Source organism: Vulpes lagopus, chromosome 2 (assembly GCF_018345385.1).
Source record: "Vulpes lagopus strain Blue_001 chromosome 2, ASM1834538v1, whole genome shotgun sequence".
NCBI classification, from domain to species: domain Eukaryota; kingdom Metazoa; phylum Chordata; class Mammalia; order Carnivora; family Canidae; genus Vulpes; species Vulpes lagopus.
In genome coordinates, this window is record NC_054825.1 from 53,509,708 (window position 1) to 53,531,824 (window position 22,117).

Sequence of the window (22,117 nt, forward strand, 5' to 3'; positions counted from 1 at the left end):
ATGCCCTGAGCCCAAGGCAGACGCTCAACCACTGAGCCATCCAGGCGTCCCTTAAACATTGCTTTTGATGCAACCCACACATTTTGAGATACTATGTTTTCATTTTCATTCAGTTTAAAGTACTTTCTTATTTACCATGGATATCTTCTTTGACAATTTGGATCATTTGGAAGTATGTTATCTTGTTTCTAAATATTTAGGAATTTTCCAGATGTCTCTCTTACTGATTTCTATTTTAATTTCATTGTTTATCAGAGAACATCTCTTGTATAATTTGAATTCTTTTAAATTTGTTGAGACTTATTTTATGGCCCAGAATATGGTCTGTTTTGATAAATATTCCATGTGCACTTGGAAAAAATGTATATTATGCTGTTGTTGAGTGGAGTGTTCTGTAAATTTTTGATTAGGTCAAGGTAGTTGATTACTTTGTCCAAGTCTTCTTTGTCTTTACTGATATTTGATCTACTTATGCTAACAATTATTAATAGAGTAGTATTGAAATCTCTGACTGTAATTGTGGATTTGTTTCTTTCCCCTTTCATTTATTAGTTTTTGTTTCATGAATTTTAAAATTCTCTTTAGGTCCATGAATATTTAAGATTCTTATATCTTCTTAATGAATTGATATCTTTATCATTATGAAATGACTCTCTTTATCCCTAGTAATATTCTTTGCCCTTAAATATGCTTTATCTGATATAAATATAGCCACTTCTTATTTTTTCAGATTATTGTTCGGATGATATGTCTTCTCCCATCATTTTACCTTTAACCATTTTGTGTCTTTATATTTAAAATAGGTTTCTTAAAAGTAGCCTTTTGTTGGGTCTTGCTTTTTGGGGAAGGTAGGGATCATGCTTTTTAATCCAACCTGATATCCTATGCCTTTTAATTGGTATGTTTAGATCACATTTAATGTGATAATTGGTGGTTGTGTTTAAATTTGTCATCTGTCTCTTTGTGTCATCCATTTTTTTGTTCTTTTTTTCCTCTGATTCTACCTTCTTTGATTAAATTAATATTTTTATTATTTCTTTTTATCTCCTTTGCTGGCTTATTAGCTATACTTTATATGGCATTTTTAGAGTTTACTTTCAAATATATATTATATATGTTTAATTATCATAGGCTACCTTCAAGTAATGTTATACCACTTCATGTGTATTTTAAAAAACACCACAAAACTGACAGTGGAATGCTTTTATTTCCTTCCCTTTCTCAGTCTTTGAACTTTAATACATTGTTATTATTTTTTTAAAGATTTATTTATTTATTTTTAGAGGCTGGGTCGGGGAAGAGGGAGAGGGACAGAGGGAATCTCAAGCAGATTTCCCACTGAGCTTGGAGTCTGATGCAGGGCTTGATCTCACAACCCTGAGATCATGACCTGAGTTAAAATCAAGAATCAGACACCTAACTGACTGAGCCACCCAGCACCCCTACATTGTTATTATTTTTACTGTAAACAGCCAGTCATCTCTTCAAGAGGTTTGAAAACTAAAGTATTTTATATTCACCCACATAATTACAAGTTCTGAGAGACTTTATTACTTTATGTAGATCCAGATTTTCATTTGTTATCACTTCCTTCTGCTTTCCCTTTAATATTTCTTGTAATGGTCTGCTAGTGATGGATTCTTTTGGCTCTTAAATATCTGAAAGAGTTTATTTTACCTTCATTTTTGAAAAATATTTTCACTGGGTACAGAATTCTAGATTGACAGTGTTTTCCTTTCAGTACTTTAAGATCCTCTACCATCTTGCATTGTTTCCAATGATAAGTTTTCTATCATTCAAATCTTGACATAATGTGCCTTTTTCTCTGGGCACCTTAAATTTGTTTTGTTTTGTTTTGTTTTATCACTGGGCTTAAGCAATTTGATTGTGACCTGCCCTGATGTAGCTTTCTTCAGTTTTCTTGTGCTTGGAGTTTGTCCCACAAACTGGAGATTGTCCCACAGATCACTAATGCTTTTATTTTGTAATGTCTTTTTTCTGTATGTTTCCATTTTTTGTAGTTTTTGTTGTGTCTTCTGGTCATTAATCTTTTCTTTCTTTCTTTTTTTCATTAATCTTTTCTTTTGCAGTGTCTAATTTGCTCATAATCCCATCCAGTGTATTTTCCCATTCAGACATTGTTGTTTTCATAACTAGCAGTTCAGTGTAGGTTTTTTTTTTAAAATCTTTGTTTTTTTAACATGCTTCATCTTTTCTCTGCCTTATCAAATACATGGAATAACAGTTCTCATTGTTTGAATAGATGTTCTATAAAGTATATGAACACTGAATTAGTGAAAACTGAACCATTGCTCCTAAGGGAAATACAGGGCTAGGTTTCTGTGAACTTCTGGTCACATTTTGTCAACTGATATATAACCTTGTTTTATTTGTGTTTCTACTTAAAGACATTGTATTTAATATATATTGTTGATTCATTAACATTGAACTCATGACCAAGAGAGCACCATAGCTCATGCCTGAATGAAATTTATGACACATGTATAAATTCCATGTAAGGCATATTCCATACAGCCTTCTTGGACATAGAAATAAATACTAGACAGTATTTCAGCACTATGCTTGGGGCCATTTTAAACAGTGAAATCACCAACAAAAGGCGCAAATATACGTGGAACACTAAATAGACTATGAAAAAGAGACTTGTTTACAGTCTCCGTAAAACAAAAATGTAGAGCATCACCTGTTCTGTCTCAGCTGGGAACAAATGTATTAGGAAACGGAAATGTTTTTGTCACTGTGTGCATGTAAATGACACTGGAAGTACCATGAGTATTGATTTTGGATTTAAAAATGAACTTTAATGAGTAGATGAACTTTCAAATATGGAGCCCAGAAATAATGACCAGCAACATTATACCTGTTTTTGTATCCTTTTCTACTTATCATTTATCTAATTTCTAGGTCTGTTTCTATTGACTAGTTTTTCTACTCATTTTGAATTGTATTTTCTTGTTTTTTTTTATGTTTGGTGATTTTTTATTAGATACTAGACATTGTGAATTTTACCTTATTGAGGGCTGGATAGTTTGTAATTATTTAAATATATTTTAGCTTTGTTAGGATAGGATACAGTTAAATTACTTGGAAATAATTTGAATCTCTCAAGGCTTCTTTTTAAAGCATTGTTATGAAAGACCAGACAGCCTTTAGCTCGGCAGAATTTTTCCCCACCACTGAACCAATACCTTACTTAGTATTTTATCCAGTGCCACATGTATTACTGAAGTTTTTCTTTCCAGCTTGTGGTAACAAATTCTTCCAACCTTGTGTGAGCTCCAGGGATTGTTCTGCCTGCTATTTCTGGGTGATTCTTTCCCCAGCTCTGGATAGCTGCTGCATTAGCATCAGCTGAAGACTTGAGGGAAAGAAAAAGTAAGACCCTCTGCACATTTCTGGAGTTTGCTTTCAGTGCAGCTTTCTTCTTTCCATACAGCTCTCTGCTTTCTGGTATTCTACCCCGTGAATGCTAGCAACCTTGAATTTCCTACTCTTGTCTCCTCAGTTCAAAGAGACTACTGAATTTAGCTTTAACTTGCCCTCCCTGAACTGCAGCTTGGAAATTCTCTCCAGGAAATAGGCTGAGTCAGTCTTACACATTGCCTAATTTGATTTCCATCTCTCAGGATCACTGTCCTATACAGCCTGTTGTCCAGTGTCTACAGACCATCATTTGATATATTTCATCTCTTCTTTTAGTTGTTAAGGTGAAGATAAATCCAGTCTGTCTTAATCCATCATGGCTAGAAGTAGAAGTCCATCAGATATATCAGGCCTAAAACCACTGTAGCAGTAGTGACTTTTTTTTAAAGATTTTATTTATTTATTCATGAGACACACACACACACACACACACACACACATACACACACATACACACAGACACACACAGAGGCAGAGACATGGGCAGAGGAGGATCAGGCTCCCTGTGCTGGGAACCTAATGTGAGACTCAATGCCAGGACCCCAGGATCACAACCTGAGCCAAAGGCAGATGCTCAACCACTGAGCCACCCAGGTGCCCCAGTAGTGACATGTTTTAAGCAAAACTGAAAATTGTCACTCTCCCTGCTTTCTTCTTTCCTTCCTAATTCAATTCAAAAACATTAAGGGAGCCAAGGTAGGTAGGCTTTCATGCCAACAGCATTTCTTAGGTAGGTGGCATAGTGGTCTAGATTGGGAGTATCAGACTGGAGTGAAGGAAACTTTTTGTCTGTGGGAGTGGCCTGGCTTAGAGTATTGGAGTCCACATAGCTCAGCACCAGGGATCAGGGCCATCCAGGGTGCAGAGGGCTTCTATCAGCACTGTCCACTGAGGGGGCCCAGGAACAGTGATGCTTTAGTAGCAATAAGCACACAAAGTGCCAAGATCCTGTATTCTTTTAACCATTCTCTACTAAAAGGGAACCCTGGTCTCCTGGCAGAAATGGTTGATTTAAGGGTTAAGTATGAGATGAACTTGGAATAGCTCGTGCCAGAAAATGATAAAGTACTCAGAGTGATGGGCACATGCCTCAAGGATATAGAAACCAAATTGAAGGGACTTCCAGAAGCCAAATCTGGAATGTCTGGAGCATCAAAATTGTCATAATTATAGAAATATATAATAACCCATGAATATAATGAGAATCTGTAACCCTATACTAATGGAGAAAGGAGACTGATATACCTGAAAGCAATGATAGAATTAGAAAAAAATCCTCATTTGTCAGCCATCATCATAACAATAATTAATTCAGCCAGTAAACAGTAATGGATGCTACTGAGTCTAACTTTGGTGAGGAATGGGATATTTATATATTCTCATAGTTGCTCCCAACAAATATTTATTACAAGGGGTAAGAATACTTTTATACTGCAGAAACCTGGCAGATACCACCTTAACTCAAGTGATCAAAGTTAGCATCACCAGTAGTGGAACAAATTGAAATCATGTACCATCTAATAAAATGCAGTGAGTTGAAGGCAACATTGCTTTTGTGGTACCTCTGCCAAAAAGCACAACCTGGATCTAATCATGAAGAGACATCAGACAAATCCAAATTGAGACACTTCCTATCATACAACTGGTCTGTAATCTTCAAAGTATCAAAATGATTGAAGGAGACTGAAGAGATATGAAAACTAAGTGCAAGGATGATCCTGGATTGGATCCTTTGCTGTAAATAACATTATCAAGACTTCCGGTAAAACTAGAATGGGATGATCTGGTTTAGATTTTGACATTGTTAATTTCCTGACTTTGATGGTTTGTTATGCAGAACAGTGTCCTTATTTGTAGGAGTTAATATGTTGGAGTACAAGGGAAGTTGGAGCATCATGTCTCCTACTTACTCTTTAGTGGTTCAGTGGTAAAAGAATTCTTTTGTACTATGCTTGCAAATTTCTGTTGTTTGAAATTTTTTTAAGTAAGAAAGTATTTCAAAATAAATATTAAACATTTTTTAGCAGTTTTATTTTGTTAGCTTTATGAAAAACCTTAAAAAGTTGTAACATAATCATATTAGCTCTAACTTAATCACAAGTTAATCATGGCCTGAACAGAAATCAAGAGTTGGACACTTAACTGACTAAGCCACCCAAATACCCAACAAATTTTTAATAGGAAAAAAATTTCATTAAATTTGGACAGTATTAGAAATTGGGGACTTACATAAGTATAAGGACACTTTTTCACTCATGATATGTAGTGATACAGGCTTATTCTTTCTCTTGTCTCAGCCTTGTCAGACCCCAGCAGTAGACTTTCAACTTCTCCACCTCCTCCAGCAATTGCAGTACCCTTGCTGGAAATGGGGTTCTCCCTCCGGCAGATTGCCAAAGCGATGGAAGCCACAGGTAGGATAAGTTTTTACGTATCAGTATATGTGGATGTGAGAAGCCTGATATTATTGAGGGTGATAATATTTTTTAAGAGATCATAAAACTTTTTAGCAGCAGATTCAGTTACAGGGGCATCATAGCAGACACTGTTAAAGTGATACCATGAATAACTAATTATGTTGCTTCAAATCATACTTTGGTCTTTCTCCTGTTCAGGTGCTCGAGGAGAGGCTGATGCCCAGAACATCACTGTCCTTGCCATGTGGATGATAGAGCACCCTGGGCATGAGGATGAGGAGGAGCCCCAGTCAGGTAGCACAGCAGACTCAAGGCACGGAGCAGCAGTCCTAGGCAGTGGTGGGAAGTCAAATGAGCCCTGTTATTTGCAGTCACCAGGAGACATACCATCAGCTGATGCTGCTGAAATGGAAGAAGGCTTTAGTGAAAGGTAAGATTCCAATTTCTGTATTTCTGTTTTATGTGGTATATATGGTGCTTCCAAAGGTCCCATTTTTCCCCCTTCATAGATGCTTCTAATGGTGTGTAAAGTTGATAACTAGACATAAATGTAAAGATGGATGTTTGAAGGGTGCCCAAGTGGCTCAGTTGGTTAAACATCTGCCTTCATTTCAGGTCATGATCCCAGGGTACTGGGGATCAGGCCCCACATCAGGCTCCTTGATTAACGTGTTAAGGGACCTGCTTCTCCCTCTCCCTCTGTCTGCCACTTCCCCTGCTTGTATTCACACAGTCTCTCTCTCTCTCTCTCTCTCTCTCTCTCTCTGTCAAATAAATAAAATCTTTAAAAAAAAAAAAAAGAAAGAAAAAGTAAAGATGGACATTTTAGTTACAAGTTTATGTTCCTGTGGAGGGTAAAAATGATACAAGTATTGACTTGAATAGATGTTTTCATGAAAAAGAGGAAATAATTTTTACATAAAATTAAGTGGAAAAGAGGAAACTGAAAATTAGAACAAGTTTTTTTCTGAAATAAAATAGACATTCTGATAAAATAATTTTATCTCGTATAAGCGATATAGAATGTTTATTTTAATATTGGACATTGGTTTAATGCAGTCTGTAGAAATAGACTTTTAAATCTTTTCTTAATATAGATTTATATTTTCATCTCTTATTTAGTCTTCAATATCCAGTACAATACACCATTTTTTAAATTGTAAAAAGAATTCTGTGATAATGCATAGCCTAAGATGAGATGTACTAAAATACAGTTTTTAACTAAAATCTTTCCCCTTTAGTACTTCTTACAACTTTGTCTTCATTCTTCATTGTAGCCCATAAAGTCATTGGTTAACAAGCCTTGTGTCTTCTGTAATAGGCAGTCTTTTTCTGACAGACTCAGGGGATATTTGCATAAGTTATTTTGAAATATGCTTCTCGGAGGCAGGAATTCTCAATTATTTCAAATTTTAAATATTTGATCATTTAGAATTTAGTTAAGACTATTGATTTTTATTTGGATTTGAACCTACAGTAGGCATCATTTCCTTGTTGGCATAATTTAAAATCAAATAGGGGTGCCTGGCTGGCTCAATCAGTGGAGCATGTAACTCTTGATCTTGGGGTCATGAGTTCAAGTTTTATATTGGGTATACAGCCTATTTAAAAAAATAAATAAATAAAAGTTTAAAAAATAGATAAAATTACTGCTTAGGGCAATATGACATTTATATTTTAGGAGCTTTTTACCAAGGACAAAATATGTTTCAGTTTTTTTGTAAATATATTCTATTCTTGGTAATATTTGGAGGACAAAGCAATACCATAAGCCAGCTTGTGCCTATGCTTTCCATTTATATTTATAGTACTTACAAATTTGTGTTGCTTTCTAATTTGCACTTGTAGCCCTGATAATCTGGACCATACAGAGAATGCAGCTTCTGGAAGTGGACCGCCAACTAGGGGTCGCTCAGCTGTAACAAGAAGGCACAAGTTTGATTTAGCTGCTCGCACATTGCTAGCAAGAGCAGGTAATTAATGTTTCACATCCTTCTGTTGCTAGAAGTCATATAGTTTGTCTTTTAAGGTCAGTGTGAAAGCAACATTAAAGAAGATATAAATTAATCCTACTAAGTACTCAATTCCTCCACAATAACAGAGCAACTTTTTGCATTTTTCTACCTATTTACATAATTTTGCAAAGAAATGGCAGCATATGTTTATAGATTTATTTTTAAGCTTCCTCTGGGTACAAAAGTCTATATTGGTTACTTGTAAATACTGAGATTTTTCGTAAATACTCTCTTTGCCCTTAAGCAATTTATACTTTAAAAAGTGAAGATGCATGTTTACAATTTAACATTAATAGTGAGAAGGAACTGAAAAGAACACTGTGCCAAAGTAGGCACTGGATTTTCTGATGTCCTTGCCTGATGTGCTCAGGGCCTTAGGGCTATTTTACTAGGTAAGGCCCTCAATAAGCAAAAAGAAATTCCATTATTACTTTAGTAAAATACTTCCAGGATTATGCTCTAGATGTATGAAGTATAATTTATAGGGAACATATTTTCCGAAATAATTTTTCAATTATTTATGGCAACAGAGGAGTTGAGACTGAGCTAGAAAATATAGAATCTACAGTTAATATATAATGAAAGGGACTAATTTAAAAAAAAAAACCCTAAAAGAATAATAAACAGCCCATATTTATGAGTGTTTTTCTGTATTACATTATGAAGAATTTTACATGGATTATTTTATTTAAACCTATTAACAGCCCTTTGAGGTATGAGTGCTCTTACCCATTTTACAGAAGAGGAAACACATAGGTAAAATTTTATATTTATGGTTGGAGTCCAGTAAATCAGCTGAGCTAGGCTCTTACCTGCATGTATGGCAGTTAAGAACTGGCGGAATATTCAGAATTACTTTATACATGCAAATAAAATGCCTTTTTTGTTTTGTTCTGAGCGGGGTTATACCGCTCTGTGCAGGCCCACAGGAATCAAAGTCGGAGAGAAGGAATATCTTTGCAGCAAGACCCAGGGGCGTTGTATGACTTTAATTTAGATGAGGAATTGGAAATTGATCTTGATGATGAAGCGATGGAAGCTATGTTTGGACAAGACCTGACCAGTGACAATGATATTCTGGGAATGTGGATCCCAGAGGTACTGGATTGGCCTACCTGGGTGTGTGTGATTGCAGCGGGGGCTGCTCTGACTTATTTTCCTGCCCTCCTGTTCATACAGCTTATTAACAATAGCCTTGCCTAGAGTTGTTACACTCTGAAAAGTCTTACATCTCATCTAAAGTTTGGGGCTCTAACACTTGAAGTTACTTTGATATCTACAAACTACTAAGAAAAAAATCTCTCTTGCTTTCTCTGTGCGATTTTATTGCTTCTCTCCCCAGACTAGATGGATAGAGCCATATTATGGTAATATTTTATTGTAACATCAGAAGTACATTACAAAACAGGCACCAGGTCCTAGTCAGCTCTGCTGAGTATAGAAAATGGCTGCTGTGCTCACCTTGCTATCTGAATGCATGCTCTTCTCCTTCATAGGTTCCATTTAATCACTATAATGCCTCATTCTAAGAACCAGTACCACCTAGGTTTTATGACTTACCTCCCTCCAGGGGCAGGGTACATGGTGGGTTTGTATGTTTTCATTGTTTAGCATTATGCTTTGGTAGCAGGGAGACTGAAAACGTCATGAATCTAGGTCTTACAGAAAGGAGCACCTACTATATTAAGTTAATAAGATAAATGAATCCAAATCCCTTCTTAGAAATTCAGGTAATAGATATGCATGTTATGACCAGATGAAAGGTAGTTTTACTAGAAGGATTTTTTAAAAAGTCATTTGAGATAGGGCTAAATGTCATTTTTATTAACTCTTCTTCGTAGGATAGTGAGTTACCTTTATTATAACTTATTAGATTGAGAAAGGGCAAAGAATACCTTCAGATCATGAGATCTAAATTCTGATTTGCAAGGAATTTGTTGTGTAACATTAATGAACATCCTGCAAATATTCCAGCATATGTAAACAAAAGTCATTACTATATAAATATATATTTTCCTCTTCTTAATTTTATGTTAAATTGACTAATAATTTGATATGAAATTTTGTGCAGCATGTTTGTGAGTCTGAAGACAGGGAAGAAGTGGTGGTGTGTGAACTATGTGAATGCAGCGTTGTCAGCTTCAATCAGCACATGAAGAGAAACCACCCTGGCTGTGGGCGCAGTGCAAACCGCCAGGGCTATCGCAGCAATGGCTCCTACGTGGATGGCTGGTTTGGTGGTGAATGTGGGAGTGGAAATCCATACTACCTGCTCTGTGGCAGCTGCAGGGAAAAGTACTTAGCCCTGAAGACCAAATCTAAGACAACAAGTTCTGAAAGGTACCTTGAAATTGTATAGCTATTGAAGCCCTCTATATGAAGAGTATAAACTATCTCTCATTAAGACAAGGAAATCACAGCTTTTTTAATGTGAGGAGTTACACTTAACCTTTCCTAAGTCCCATGATTACTGAACCCAGGATGGGAAGGGTGGAAGAGGTTTAGGAATTCATGTTTTGTCAGAATTGGGAGTCTGTAGCCCAGCAGCAGTTGCTGGGAGCAGATTCTTCACTGGAGTTTGCTTCTGTTAATCTTTGACTTGTTGGGAAGCTCTGGGCAGAGTCTTTGCCTTAACCTTCAGGGAGCTTCTTGTCAGCTTTCCTCATTGGTGTTTTTTACCCTGTTTTTGACCTCTTAATTAAAATCTTTTTATTGATGAAAAAATAGTTTAGATTAAATGAGCTTCCATGAAAATATTACTTCTTTATATCCTTGAATAGCAAGTAATATAGTGAGTAGGGTTTTTGCCCTTATTGTCAACTCTTAAAATCTTTAAGGCGTTCTGGAATAGGTTTTGATTAAGAGTTGTTGTAGGTGACCCAGAAACCTCCTCAGAAATTTGGTAAAATAGTCCTTGGTTTTGTAAGCATGTGTGTACCTACCAGTAGTTTTCATTAGCTCCTAACATGAAACACTTTTATTTTGTGTTGCTTTATTAATGACCTTTTAAAATGTTCTAATGCTTTAATTTGCATTTTTGGGTACTAACTGTTTTGTATAAAAATACAATGTTCTTCATGTTTGGTGCAGGTACAAGGGACAAGCTCCAGATCTAATTGGCAAGCAGGACAGTGTGTATGAAGGTAGTTGTTTTGAGAGCGTCTTTATTTTACATGTATTTTTATATATACCTTCTGCTTAACATCTGTTACTAAAATTTACCTTTATGTGTGTTTATATTTAGGTACATGTTAACTTAAAGTTTTCTCTAAAAAGCTCAAGGGTAGTTTGAAAGCAATAGCCCTAGTTCTAAAAACCAAAGGAAAATACTAGGTTCAAACACTAGCTTGACCACAGAATGTTAATTTCCGCATGGCATTTTATTTTTCGAAGTAGGAAGAGTATGTAGTACATTTTGAATTTCCATCATAATTAAAGGAAGTAAAAGATAAAAAGTTGAAAGCAGCATGAATTTATCTGGAGCATTCATTTACTTGAAATAACTAATTCTCTAATGATTATAGACAGGATTAAGAACTCTTTGTTGGCCCCATAACGACAGCTTTTATTAGTTGAAATCTCCATTACCAGCTATAACATTTGCTGTTGCTTTAAGTGGGTTTGATTGCTCTGACTCCCTTTCCCTTAGACTCTCACTATGCCTCAGGAGTGCAGTTTAGTTGGGTCATGAGGAGACAGTGCCATAGTTTGTTTTGTGGGCACTGGGCTTTCCATCCATTTGCATTTTAGACATATGTCAGTAACCATTGCCAGCGGAGTTATGTCATGTTTGTATTCACACACCATACATTTATTTATTTAAATTCCAGAAGACTGGGACATGTTGGATGTTGATGAGGATGAAAAGCTAACAGGTGAAGAAGAATTTGAATTACTTGCTGGACCACTTGGTTTAAATGATCGGCGCATTGTACCAGAACCAGTTCAGTTCCCCGACAGTGATCCTTTGGGAGCATCAGTAGCGATGGTAACAGCTACCAACAGTATGGAAGAGACTCTCATGCAGATAGGTAAACTGAAATGCTAATTGGCATGGATTTTATACAGTCTGTATTAATTTGTTTCTTAGACTAGGTAAATAATCACATTGTTCCACCCCAACAAGTATCTTGGCCAGTTGTTTTAACATTTTGAAGGTATAATGTATTTTTTTATTTTTTTGTTTTTATGAAATACTGAAGTGATAGAAAACTTATAAAATATATGAATTCTAAAACAATTCTTTTTTTGACTTTGTGTTGTGGGAATCCTAGAGCTGACAAAAAACAATTTTTCAGTCTTTTGTGTGTGTGCGTGTGTGAGAGAGAAAGAGAGAGAGTGTATGGGTAACTTTTGCTATTGGGAATATAAAATAATTAGTTTTGGTGACTCAGCCCTTTCTGTTATACTCAAAGCATATTTTATTTTTATTTATCTTTTTTAAACAAATTTTATTTTTATTTTATTTTATTTTTTTATTTTTATTTTTTTTAAAGATTTTATTTATTTATTCATGAGACACAGAGAGACAGAGACACAGGCAGAGGGAGAAGCAGGCTCCGTGCAGGGAACCCGATGTGGGACTTGATCCCTGGACTCCAGGATCACACCCTGCGCTGAAGGCGGCGCTAAACTGCTGAGCCACCTGGGCTGCCCTAAAAGCGTATTTTAAAAACTACGTATTTCGGTATTTGTTAGTATCAGTTGAAATGAAACAGCAAAAAATAAAACCAAAAAGACCCCCCATATATGTAATAGATGATTGTCTTAGAAATATCTATTTCTCCCAAGGACTTTTCTATGTAACAAAGTCCAGATGAGCAAAATGCATTGGTTTGCAGCCTGGAACTTCGATAGAATGGAAAATTTTTTTCAGTAGTCGGGATATGTTTTTCAGGTTGCCATGGCTCTGTAGAAAAGAGTTCCTCTGGAAGAATAACACTGGGTGAGCAGGCAGCTGCCTTAGCAAACCCTCATGACCGAGTGGTGGCTTTAAGGAGAGTGACTGCTGCTGCTCAGGTTCTTCTGGCAAGAACCATGGTAATGAGAGCACTGTCTCTTCTCTCCGTCAGGTGAGTATTATTTAGTGTTAAATGATGCTGTTAGTTTCTAGAGTCTGGAATTATTTAGGAGGATGAGATAGAATTTTTAGAACCTTGAATATCTACTGTTGAATGAAAGAAGATAGACATAGTTATCATTGTTGTTCATCCAGTCCATCAATAAATAGCTCTTTTTGGTAGAAAATAACACTACTATAATAGCTGAGTAAACTGCAAACATTTTTTATTATCTGAAATGGGAAACTAAGCCTGTCAGTGCATTTGGTGCAAGATAAAATAAAAGGTTGAGTAAATTTTTCTGCAAAATTGACCAACTATGTAGCTACTTCAACCTGCAGATTCCATCATGGAGATTCCTTCCATGTTCATACCATGGTATGTTGTATTTAAAAAGGAAGGAAGCCAAGAATACCTAAAAGGCATCCATTTAAGAAGTGGTTAAGCACTTCTTATAGGTATAAAACAGTAAATCAGTGAAGAGAGAAGAATCCTAAAGAAAGACTCAAAATAAAATTTGGATGGGTCTCTGGTATTGGCTCAAGAATAGGTAGTTTAGACAGTGGAGGAGAACAGAGTTTAGAAACTGACCCACATATATAGATAAGCACATGATTTACAGTTGGATTTATGACAGTGTTTACTTTGCAGAACAATGAGGAAAAGATGTCTACAATGACTTGGACTAGGTCAGATGGTTTATTCACATAGTAAAAAGTGAGCCTTGGCCTCAACCTCACACTAGATAAAACAAATGTTTCCAAGTGGCTCTTAGACCTAAATGTGAAAGAGAATTCGTAATGTTTCTATAAGGTAGAAAGAATTTATTCTTAGTCTTGGGATAAGCAGAGTTTTCTTAAGCAAGTCACAAAAAGCATGCATCGTAAAGAAAAAGAGTGATAAATTGGACTACATTGAAAAAGAACTTCTGTTCAGCAAAAGTCATTAAGAAAATAAAAAGTCAGAAAGTAAACAAACCACTGAATGGGAGAAAAATTAACATTGTATAACCAATAGAATATATAAAGAATTCCTATTAATCCATAAGAAAAAGAGACAACCCAAAAGAAAAATGGAGAAAATGCAAAATAATATGAAATGATCTCCAAATGGCCAGTGAACATGAAAAACTGGGTGTTCAACCTCATTAGTCTTCAGAGAAATGAAAATGAAAACCCAGTGAGATATTAACACACACCCATCAGAATGGCTAAAATTTAAGGGGGGAGGGGATGTGAGCAGGAGGATGTGGAACACCTAGAACCACCATACACTGCCAGTGGGAAAATCATACAGCTACTTTGGAAAACTCTTTAATAGTATCAACTAAAGGGGTATATTAACATACTCTGTGACCTAGAAAGCTACTCCTAGGTATATAGATATTCAACAGAAATCCTTATATATGTGCACCCGAAGACATAGGCAAGAACATTCTCATGGCAGTGCTGTTCAGAACAACTAGTCCCATGCTGGAAACCACCTAATTGTCATCTGTATGGATAAATGAGTGGTGGTAGATTTTATTAATATGTCAATGAAAATGAGTATCTGCTACTATAATGCAACAACGCGGATGAGTCTTACAAGCATAGTGCTGAACAAAAGAAGCCAGACACAAAAGAATACAGACTTTATTATTATATAAAGTTCAAAACAGGCAAAACTGATTTATGACTTTGTAGGTCAGTGATACTGGTTACTTTTAAGGGGCTAGTGACTGAGAAAGGCCCAAGCAGTCAGGCTTCTGAGGTGTTGGTAATGTTCTGTTTCTTGATCTGGGTGGGAAATGATTACATGAGATTGCCCAGTTTGTGAAATTCATCATTTGTGAACTTTCCTGTACATTATACTTTGGTAATTCAGTTATACTTCTAGTATATTAAATCAAAATAAAATATTAAAATTTAAAAAGTTTCAGTAATAGTTTCCAGCTTACTTAAAATTTTTCAACTTCATATATATATGAACTTCATATATATAACTAGTGAAATTGCAACTTACCTTTTATTTTGGTTGCTTGTACTTTGGATGATATGTGGGGCTCCACATGGTCCCGTTAGAAATCTGTTTTCTTTTTCCATCTGAAGTGTGTTTCTTTCCTGGCAGTGGTTCCAGTTGTAGCCTGGCTGCTGGTCTTGAGTCTCTGGGCCTTACAGATATCCGAACACTGGTTCGGTTAATGTGCTTGGCTGCCGCAGGGAGAGCTGGCCTCTCTACCAGCCCTTCTACCATGGCAAGCACCTCAGAACGCTCACGAGGTGGGCATAGCAAGGCCAGTAAGCCCATCTCTTGCCTGGCTTATCTGAGCACAGCAGTGGGATGTCTGGCATCAAACACGCCTAGTGCTGCAAAACTCCTGGTGCAGTTGTGTACACAGGTAAGCTAGTTTTTGGTGCTTTTCTTGTTGAGTGGCTTTTTTCCAACCAATTCTTAAACAGCCTTTTGGAGTGAAATCATTCTGTTCCAAAGTTATATGTAAAAATTAAATCTGTTTGTTCCAATTGCCTCTTCAGAACTTGATTTCTGCTGCAACAGGTGTAAATCTAACCACGGTCGATGATCCAATTCAGCGAAAGTTTCTACCCAGCTTTCTCCGAGGAATTGCTGAAGAGAATAAGCTTGTGACCTCCCCAAACTTTGTAGTAACTCAGGCCCTTGTGGCATTACTAGCAGACAAGGGGGCCAAACTGAGACCTAACTATGATAAGTCAGAAGTTGAAAAAAAAGGTAAACTTAATACCATTTACCATTTAAATTTATAGTCTTGTAACCAATTTGATTTATGCATTTTAAAACTGTCTTAGAGTTGTAAGTGATGAATTACATAGCATTGTGTATACTTAAGTTCAGATCATAAAAGAAGTGCATGATCCTTTTTCATTGTATATGGAAACAAATATTAGAAAATATACCAAATTTGTCTGATTTGATTAGATTATTCTATTAGACTGTGGTTTGAGTCACTAATAGATAATAATCCTGTTTAGTTTCCTTAGTAAAACCTAGATAAAGTTAGTGCTATATTTCTATTTGTCATAAAATGGTTATGGTTTGAAGGGACTCTTTAATCACTATTGTCTACCCTTCTCTTCATCAGGACCATTTGGCCAAGATAGATGGGCTTTTGGATCTATTAGCTCAGGCCCTTGACTGGTTGTTATGATCACTTTTGAGCAGCAAAAGCCAAACTTTTACTTTTTAGGGTATGCTACCTCTGCCCTGGCCTTAAGATTATTTCTGCTGCATTCTCAGTCTGTGTGTCCTTAGAGATATGTATTTTCAGTGAATCAGATTTACTATAGAATGTTATATAAGATAAATGCTTATACTTTGTTATGTATATTTTAGTAAATGATTGCTTGCAAAAGTGCTAATTCTTAAAAGATATGGGTTAACCCATTTTTTTTGTTTACCACTACCAGCTCTTACCTGGGCATCATTTCATTGTTTTGTTTAAGCAGGTTTAACTGCCCAATTGTATGCCCATCCTTCCTATGATCCTTCTGCTGTAGGCCCTCTGGAGCTGGCTAATGCCCTGGCAGCCTGCTGCCTCTCCTCCAGGCTGTCCTCACAGCATAGGCAATGGGCTGCTCAACAGCTTGTGCGCACTCTTGCTGCGCATGACCGTGACAATCAAACTACTCCCCAAACACTCGCCGATATGGGAGGAGATCTCAGAAAATGCTCCTTTATCAAGTTGGAGGCTCATCAGAACAGAGTATGTATTTTGAGCCCTTGAAATTTGTTAATCACCTTATGAAAGATAAAATAGTTTCTGCTCTTCTTAAAGAGCTCACAATTCAGATCTTAGCCTTTCTCTCTCTGTGTCTGTCTCTCTCTCACAGATACACACACGCTCTTATCAGTATTTGTCTAGTAGCTACCAGCTCTCCTTTCTCTATGTTGGGTTGACGTAATAGTATACAAATAGAAAAACCAGACAAGGGATGAGAAAAAAATCAAGGGAATTGCCTCACAAAAGATGAAGGCTTATACATGCAAAGTAGAAAAGAAATTGTCCTCACTATTTTAATCTAACTCACTAGACTCCTGAGCATTGACAAGGGCAATTTAGGGAATGAAGACTGACCTCCATTATTTACCAATTAAAAGTCACCTCTTAGTCTGTTATGTTTATTTGATAGAACACTTAAATTCATTGAAGTATTTATACTTTATTGATTTAAATAAATGTTTAGTAAAGATTCTAATAGTATCTTCAGTAACTCAAATGAGTTTGGGCGTAGTACTTTAAAGCCATACAAATAGATGTATGTTTACATGCCAATTAGAGAAGAGTGAGATCATGTATATTAGGTTATAACATGAATGTTTTTCTTTTACAATTTCCTCAGATTTTTAAAAAACTTGATAGAGGATGACAATCATTTAAAAACTTGCTTAAAATTGTTGGACTTTTTCAGAACGAAATCTTGCCATTTGCAACAACATGGATGGAGCTAGAGAGTATAATCCTAAGTGAAATAAATAGAGAAAGACAAATACCATGATTTCACTCATTTGTGGAATTTTAGAAACAAATGAACAAAGGGATAAGGAAGAGACAGGCCAAAAAACAGGCTCCTAGCTACAGAAAACAAACAGAGGGTTCCAGAAGAGAGGTGAATAGAGTATAAGTGAAATAGGTAACAGGGATTAAGAGTACACTTATGATGTTGGGCACTGAGTAATGTACGTAATTGTTACATCACTATATTGTACACCTCAAACTAATATAACACTATATAGTAACTATACTGGAATTAAAAACTTAATAAAAAAAATTGTTGGACTTTTTAAACTTTTCCAGGTAATGACTTGTGTTTGGTGTAATAAAAAAGGACTCTTGGCAACAAGTGGCAATGATGGTACCATCCGAGTGTGGAATGTTACTAAGAAGCAATATTCACTGCAACAAACCTGTGTGTTCAATAGATTGTGAGTACTAACATCTGCTCTTCTAGTATAATGTTTAAAATAAGAGAATCCTGACGTGCTTCGTTTTGGTCGTGTTAACATAATCAAATTGTTACTAAAATTTTTTTGCCATTTTTCTTATACAATAGTCTTACTAAAAAAAAAAAAAAAAAAAAAAAAAAACAATAGTCTTACTATATCCTCAATGTATGTTTTTAAATTTCCAGGATAGTAATTAAGAAAATAAAAAATTTAACTATCAATATCTGGACTTAGAATTAAATCAAGGTCTACTGTACTAGCATAATAAATGTTAAGCTCTACAAACAATAGCCTAATTTTCCATTATTCTTTAAGGATTATTTAGGAATTAAATTAATATTTCTTCTGTAACAGAGTATAACAGTTTTTATAGTTTTATCGCTAGCTGTAGGTATTTCTTTTCTGAGAACTTTCCTAGGGATTAGGCAAACAAGAGTCAGTGTGTTCTGAATAATACCCAGATATACAACCCATGCAGAATCAGAATGTCTTTGTTGACAAAGTAGGTACTACTTTAAATGTGAAGCCTAAGCATCACTCCTTTTATAAATCTACATTTTTCACATCATGACAAATATTAACGAATATGTGATTGCCAAATGCTGCTAGCCAAGCCTTCAAAATGAAAGAATCTGTATCATATACTCTAGTCCATCAGAAACCTTTATTTTAAGATTTGGGGTTTAGTATATTTTTGGATGATGAGGATTAGAATTCCATACATGTCTCTCATATTTTAGAGAAGGAGATGCTGAGGAAAGCCTGGGATCACCCAGTGATCCAAGTTTCTCACCTGTTTCCTGGAGTATCAGTGGCAAATACCTAGCTGGGGCCTTGGAAAAGATGGTGAATATTTGGCAAGTTAATGGTAAGTGCCCTGCCAATACTAGCAAACTACTGACGGTACTTTTTAAGCCTTTTTCTTAGCTTTCTGAGTCCAAACACTGGCTTCCTTTCATCCTGAAACTTACAATCTATTCATTAGCTTTGTAGATCTACACATTATTATGGTTTAAATTAAATAGGATGTTGGGGATGCCTACGTAGCTCAGTCGGTTAAGCATCTGCCTTTGGCTCAGGTCATGATTCCAAGGTCCTAGGATTGAGCCTCATGAGTGAGCTGTCTGCTCAGTGAAAGAGTCTGCTTCTCCCTCTCCTTTCTCTGCTCCCCCCCCCCATGCTCTCTCTCTCTCTCAAATAAAATCTTTAAATTAATTAATTAGTTAATTAAAGAGGATGTGCTCATTTCCTGACTCCTTTCTTGGAGTTTTGACTAATCTGGTATCTGTAAACTAAAAGTTCTCTTCACGTACTACTGTACGTGAGGATTTGAGTATTTAGTGTTCATAATAGGATTTGAGCTATGAGTTTTCAGTGATAGAAATCACTTGAAATACTTCTGTTAAAATTGTCCATTTCACCAGTACAAACTCATGTCAATTTCTCATAGTATGTCTCTAAAAAGTAAAGATTATTGTAATCTCAGGCCTATCCATATTTTTTAAATTTTTGCATATTTAAAGAATAGCTGTTCTGTTTCATATATTTGAAGGAACGGCTGGCCTTAACTATAGAGAAATTTCTTATGTTTAATTTTCAGTAATTATTAGGAAAAGAGCATGTGACATTTCTACACTGAATATTTTCCTTTACTCCCTCTGTAATAAGGCTATCATTTTTATCCCATTAAAAATTACAGAAAAGCCTATGAATTTGATAATCATGTATAGTATATAAATGAAGGATCCTGCCTTGTAGTTGTAGTCATTATTATGCTGTTTTGAAATTGGGGACTGCCTTGAGTGTACTATTAAAATTGAGTAGTATTTATTTTTTATTATTGTTTATGAAAATTAAGTAACAACAACAACTTTTTCCCTCTTTAGGAGGAAAAGGATTAGTAGATATTCAGCCTCATTGGGTATCTGCCCTGGCGTGGCCAGAGGAGGGTCCAGCTACAGCGTGGTCAGGAGAGTCTCCAGAATTATTGTTGGTGGGACGGATGGATGGATCTCTAGGACTGATTGAAGTTGTTGATGTGTCCACCATGCACCGTCGAGAATTGGAACATTGCTATCGAAAGGATGGTAAATGACTGGACTTGTGTCTAATTGAGAAATTATACTCCCAATCAAAAAACTTAATTTTTTGGCACTTGCTTTTAAACGTGCTGAGTGAATATTACTTTTGGCTTTGTTCTCTAAATTGTCCGGTTGATATTTCATTTTAATTAGTTACTAAGTTGAAGGATATTTCTCTTCCAACATCTAGAATACATCTCTGCCAAAATGAAATCTAATAGTATTTTATTAGTCATTCATTCTTTGTATAAGTGTCTGAACTCTTGGAGTAGGGCTCCAAGTCTCCCTTGAAAGCTAGAAATATCCAAGAGAAAAAAATTATAATTATTGGTAGAAATGAAATTGTTAACAAAGAAATGAAATTGAAGAAATAGGAAGAGGAGGAGGGAAGTTTCTGGTGTGACAAGAGTTAGTAGGAAGTATATTTTCATTTATTTTCTTACTGTGTTCCCTTTGGATGCATAGGCATTTTACTACATAGTTGTTTTGGGGGCGTGGAGCATTTCACAGATTACAGTCTCAGCTTACATGGTATTCTATTAACAATAGAACAAGAATTTTTATTATTATTTAGTTTTTTAAAATAGATAATGGGGTTGAAAAATTTTAAAGTTTAAAAAGATAAACAGTGAAAAGTCTTTTTCCCATCTACTCAGTTCCTGTGTCCCCATTATACTCTCATAGATAAACTCTGTTTTTTACCTCTCTTATAGCTTTCCAAGGTTATTTGTACTTAAAGAAGCAAATATGAATGTAGATTGTTAGAAATAGGACGTATTTGGTAGGGTGTGGCAACACACTGAGTAGGGAATTTTAAGCAAAAAAAGAGACAGGCAATTTTCTTTCTATGACTTGGGTTATTTCATTTCTCAGTTTCATGGTAGATTCTGGGCCAAAAGGAAAGAAACCAGTACATTGAATTGGAATCAGCAAGGGAATTTAATTTTTCAATAATTACCTGAAAAGAAATTAAAGATTAAAAATGATTGGGCATGGGATGTAATGAGCGCTTGGTGTTATGGAAGACTGATGAACACTGACCTCTACCTCTGAAACCAATAATATATTATATGTTAATTAATTGAATTTAAATAAAATAAATCTAAAAAAAAATGAAGGTAATCCTTGTCACTTATAAATAACACTTTTAAAGTGGGTTACACAGAATCTCTGCTCTTAGCCTACATTTGGTCTAATAAATCCATCAAAGTTTTGGAAAATTACCTGCAGTGGATGCAGTACCATATATTTGTTGCAAAGTCTGTCTTTAAGTTAGACAATGACAAAGGAGTCGCTTATGTTTTCTTTCTTTTTGAAATTTGTTTTTATCATGTTAGTGTCTGTAACTTGCATTGCTTGGTTCAGTGAAGACAGACCATTTGCAGTGGGATATTTTGATGGAAAGTTGTTACTGGGAACAAAAGAACCACTTGAGAAAGGAGGCATTGTTCTAATTGATGCACATAAGGTAAAGCATCTTTACCAGATGGTTATTTTTTCTTATTACATAGTATTGCTTGATACCAGTTTTTTAAAACTTTTTACATCAGTCATTTACAATTGAGTATTTTATTGTTAACAAAGTCTTTAGGCCATGTATATACATGGGAAAATCTGTGTAAGAAAGCCATCAAGCCAAGAAAGAAGTAAAACCAAAACAGTGAAATGGAACACCCTTGGAACACCCCCTGTCAAATGCTAGAAATTCCACCAATGAAGAATGATTCCTTTACCTCAAAAAGAGGTTGCTAATTTTGATGTTTACAGGGCTGTCTAGGCAAGAGGTATAAGTGCATGAAGCCAGGAGCTGGAAGGTGTTGAAGAAGTGTCAGAAGAATACAATGATGACAGCCATATAAACACAAATATATCTTAGATTCTCATAATATTCACTATTTTGTTATGAGGAGTGCTGCTTTTTTTTAAGTTTCTTCTTTTTTATATTTTAATGGTTATAAGTAAAAAAAAAACTTAAAATGCTAGTGAAAGATGAATATTCCTTCTAAATCAGAATTTCATTATTTATTCAACTAGCATTTACTGAACTTTGACTACAGCAAATAAATACATATAATGCAGTCTAGATCTAGTAATTGGGAATGATATGACAGTATCTTATTTGCATAAAATGTTGATTT

General features: G+C 35.4%; 1 protein-coding gene across 6 annotated transcripts in view; it reads left to right on the forward strand.

Moving 5' to 3' along the window:
* Nucleotides 1–22,117, forward strand: part of HERC1 (HECT and RLD domain containing E3 ubiquitin protein ligase family member 1) — a 189,982-nt gene that overhangs the window by 137,231 nt on the left and 30,634 nt on the right. For 4 of the 6 annotated variants that reach the window (XM_041739213.1, XM_041739209.1, XM_041739241.1 and 1 more), the window contains 15 exons: nucleotides 5,742–5,858; nucleotides 6,060–6,291; nucleotides 7,710–7,834; nucleotides 8,775–8,995; nucleotides 9,948–10,216; nucleotides 10,967–11,019; nucleotides 11,707–11,907; nucleotides 12,774–12,948; nucleotides 15,046–15,316; nucleotides 15,453–15,666; nucleotides 16,401–16,657; nucleotides 17,750–17,877; nucleotides 18,639–18,766; nucleotides 19,785–19,985; nucleotides 21,317–21,447. In XM_041739213.1, coding sequence (XP_041595147.1) covers nucleotides 5,742–5,858; nucleotides 6,060–6,291; nucleotides 7,710–7,834; nucleotides 8,775–8,995; nucleotides 9,948–10,216; nucleotides 10,967–11,019; nucleotides 11,707–11,907; nucleotides 12,774–12,948; nucleotides 15,046–15,316; nucleotides 15,453–15,666; nucleotides 16,401–16,657; nucleotides 17,750–17,877; nucleotides 18,639–18,766; nucleotides 19,785–19,985; nucleotides 21,317–21,447 — 2,723 coding nt within the window. The remainder of the gene's footprint in view (nucleotides 1–5,741; nucleotides 5,859–6,059; nucleotides 6,292–7,709; nucleotides 7,835–8,774; nucleotides 8,996–9,947; nucleotides 10,217–10,966; nucleotides 11,020–11,706; nucleotides 11,908–12,773; nucleotides 12,949–15,045; nucleotides 15,317–15,452; nucleotides 15,667–16,400; nucleotides 16,658–17,749; nucleotides 17,878–18,638; nucleotides 18,767–19,784; nucleotides 19,986–21,316; nucleotides 21,448–22,117) is intronic. The other 2 variants (XM_041739249.1, XM_041739231.1) reach the window with 2 other exon arrangements.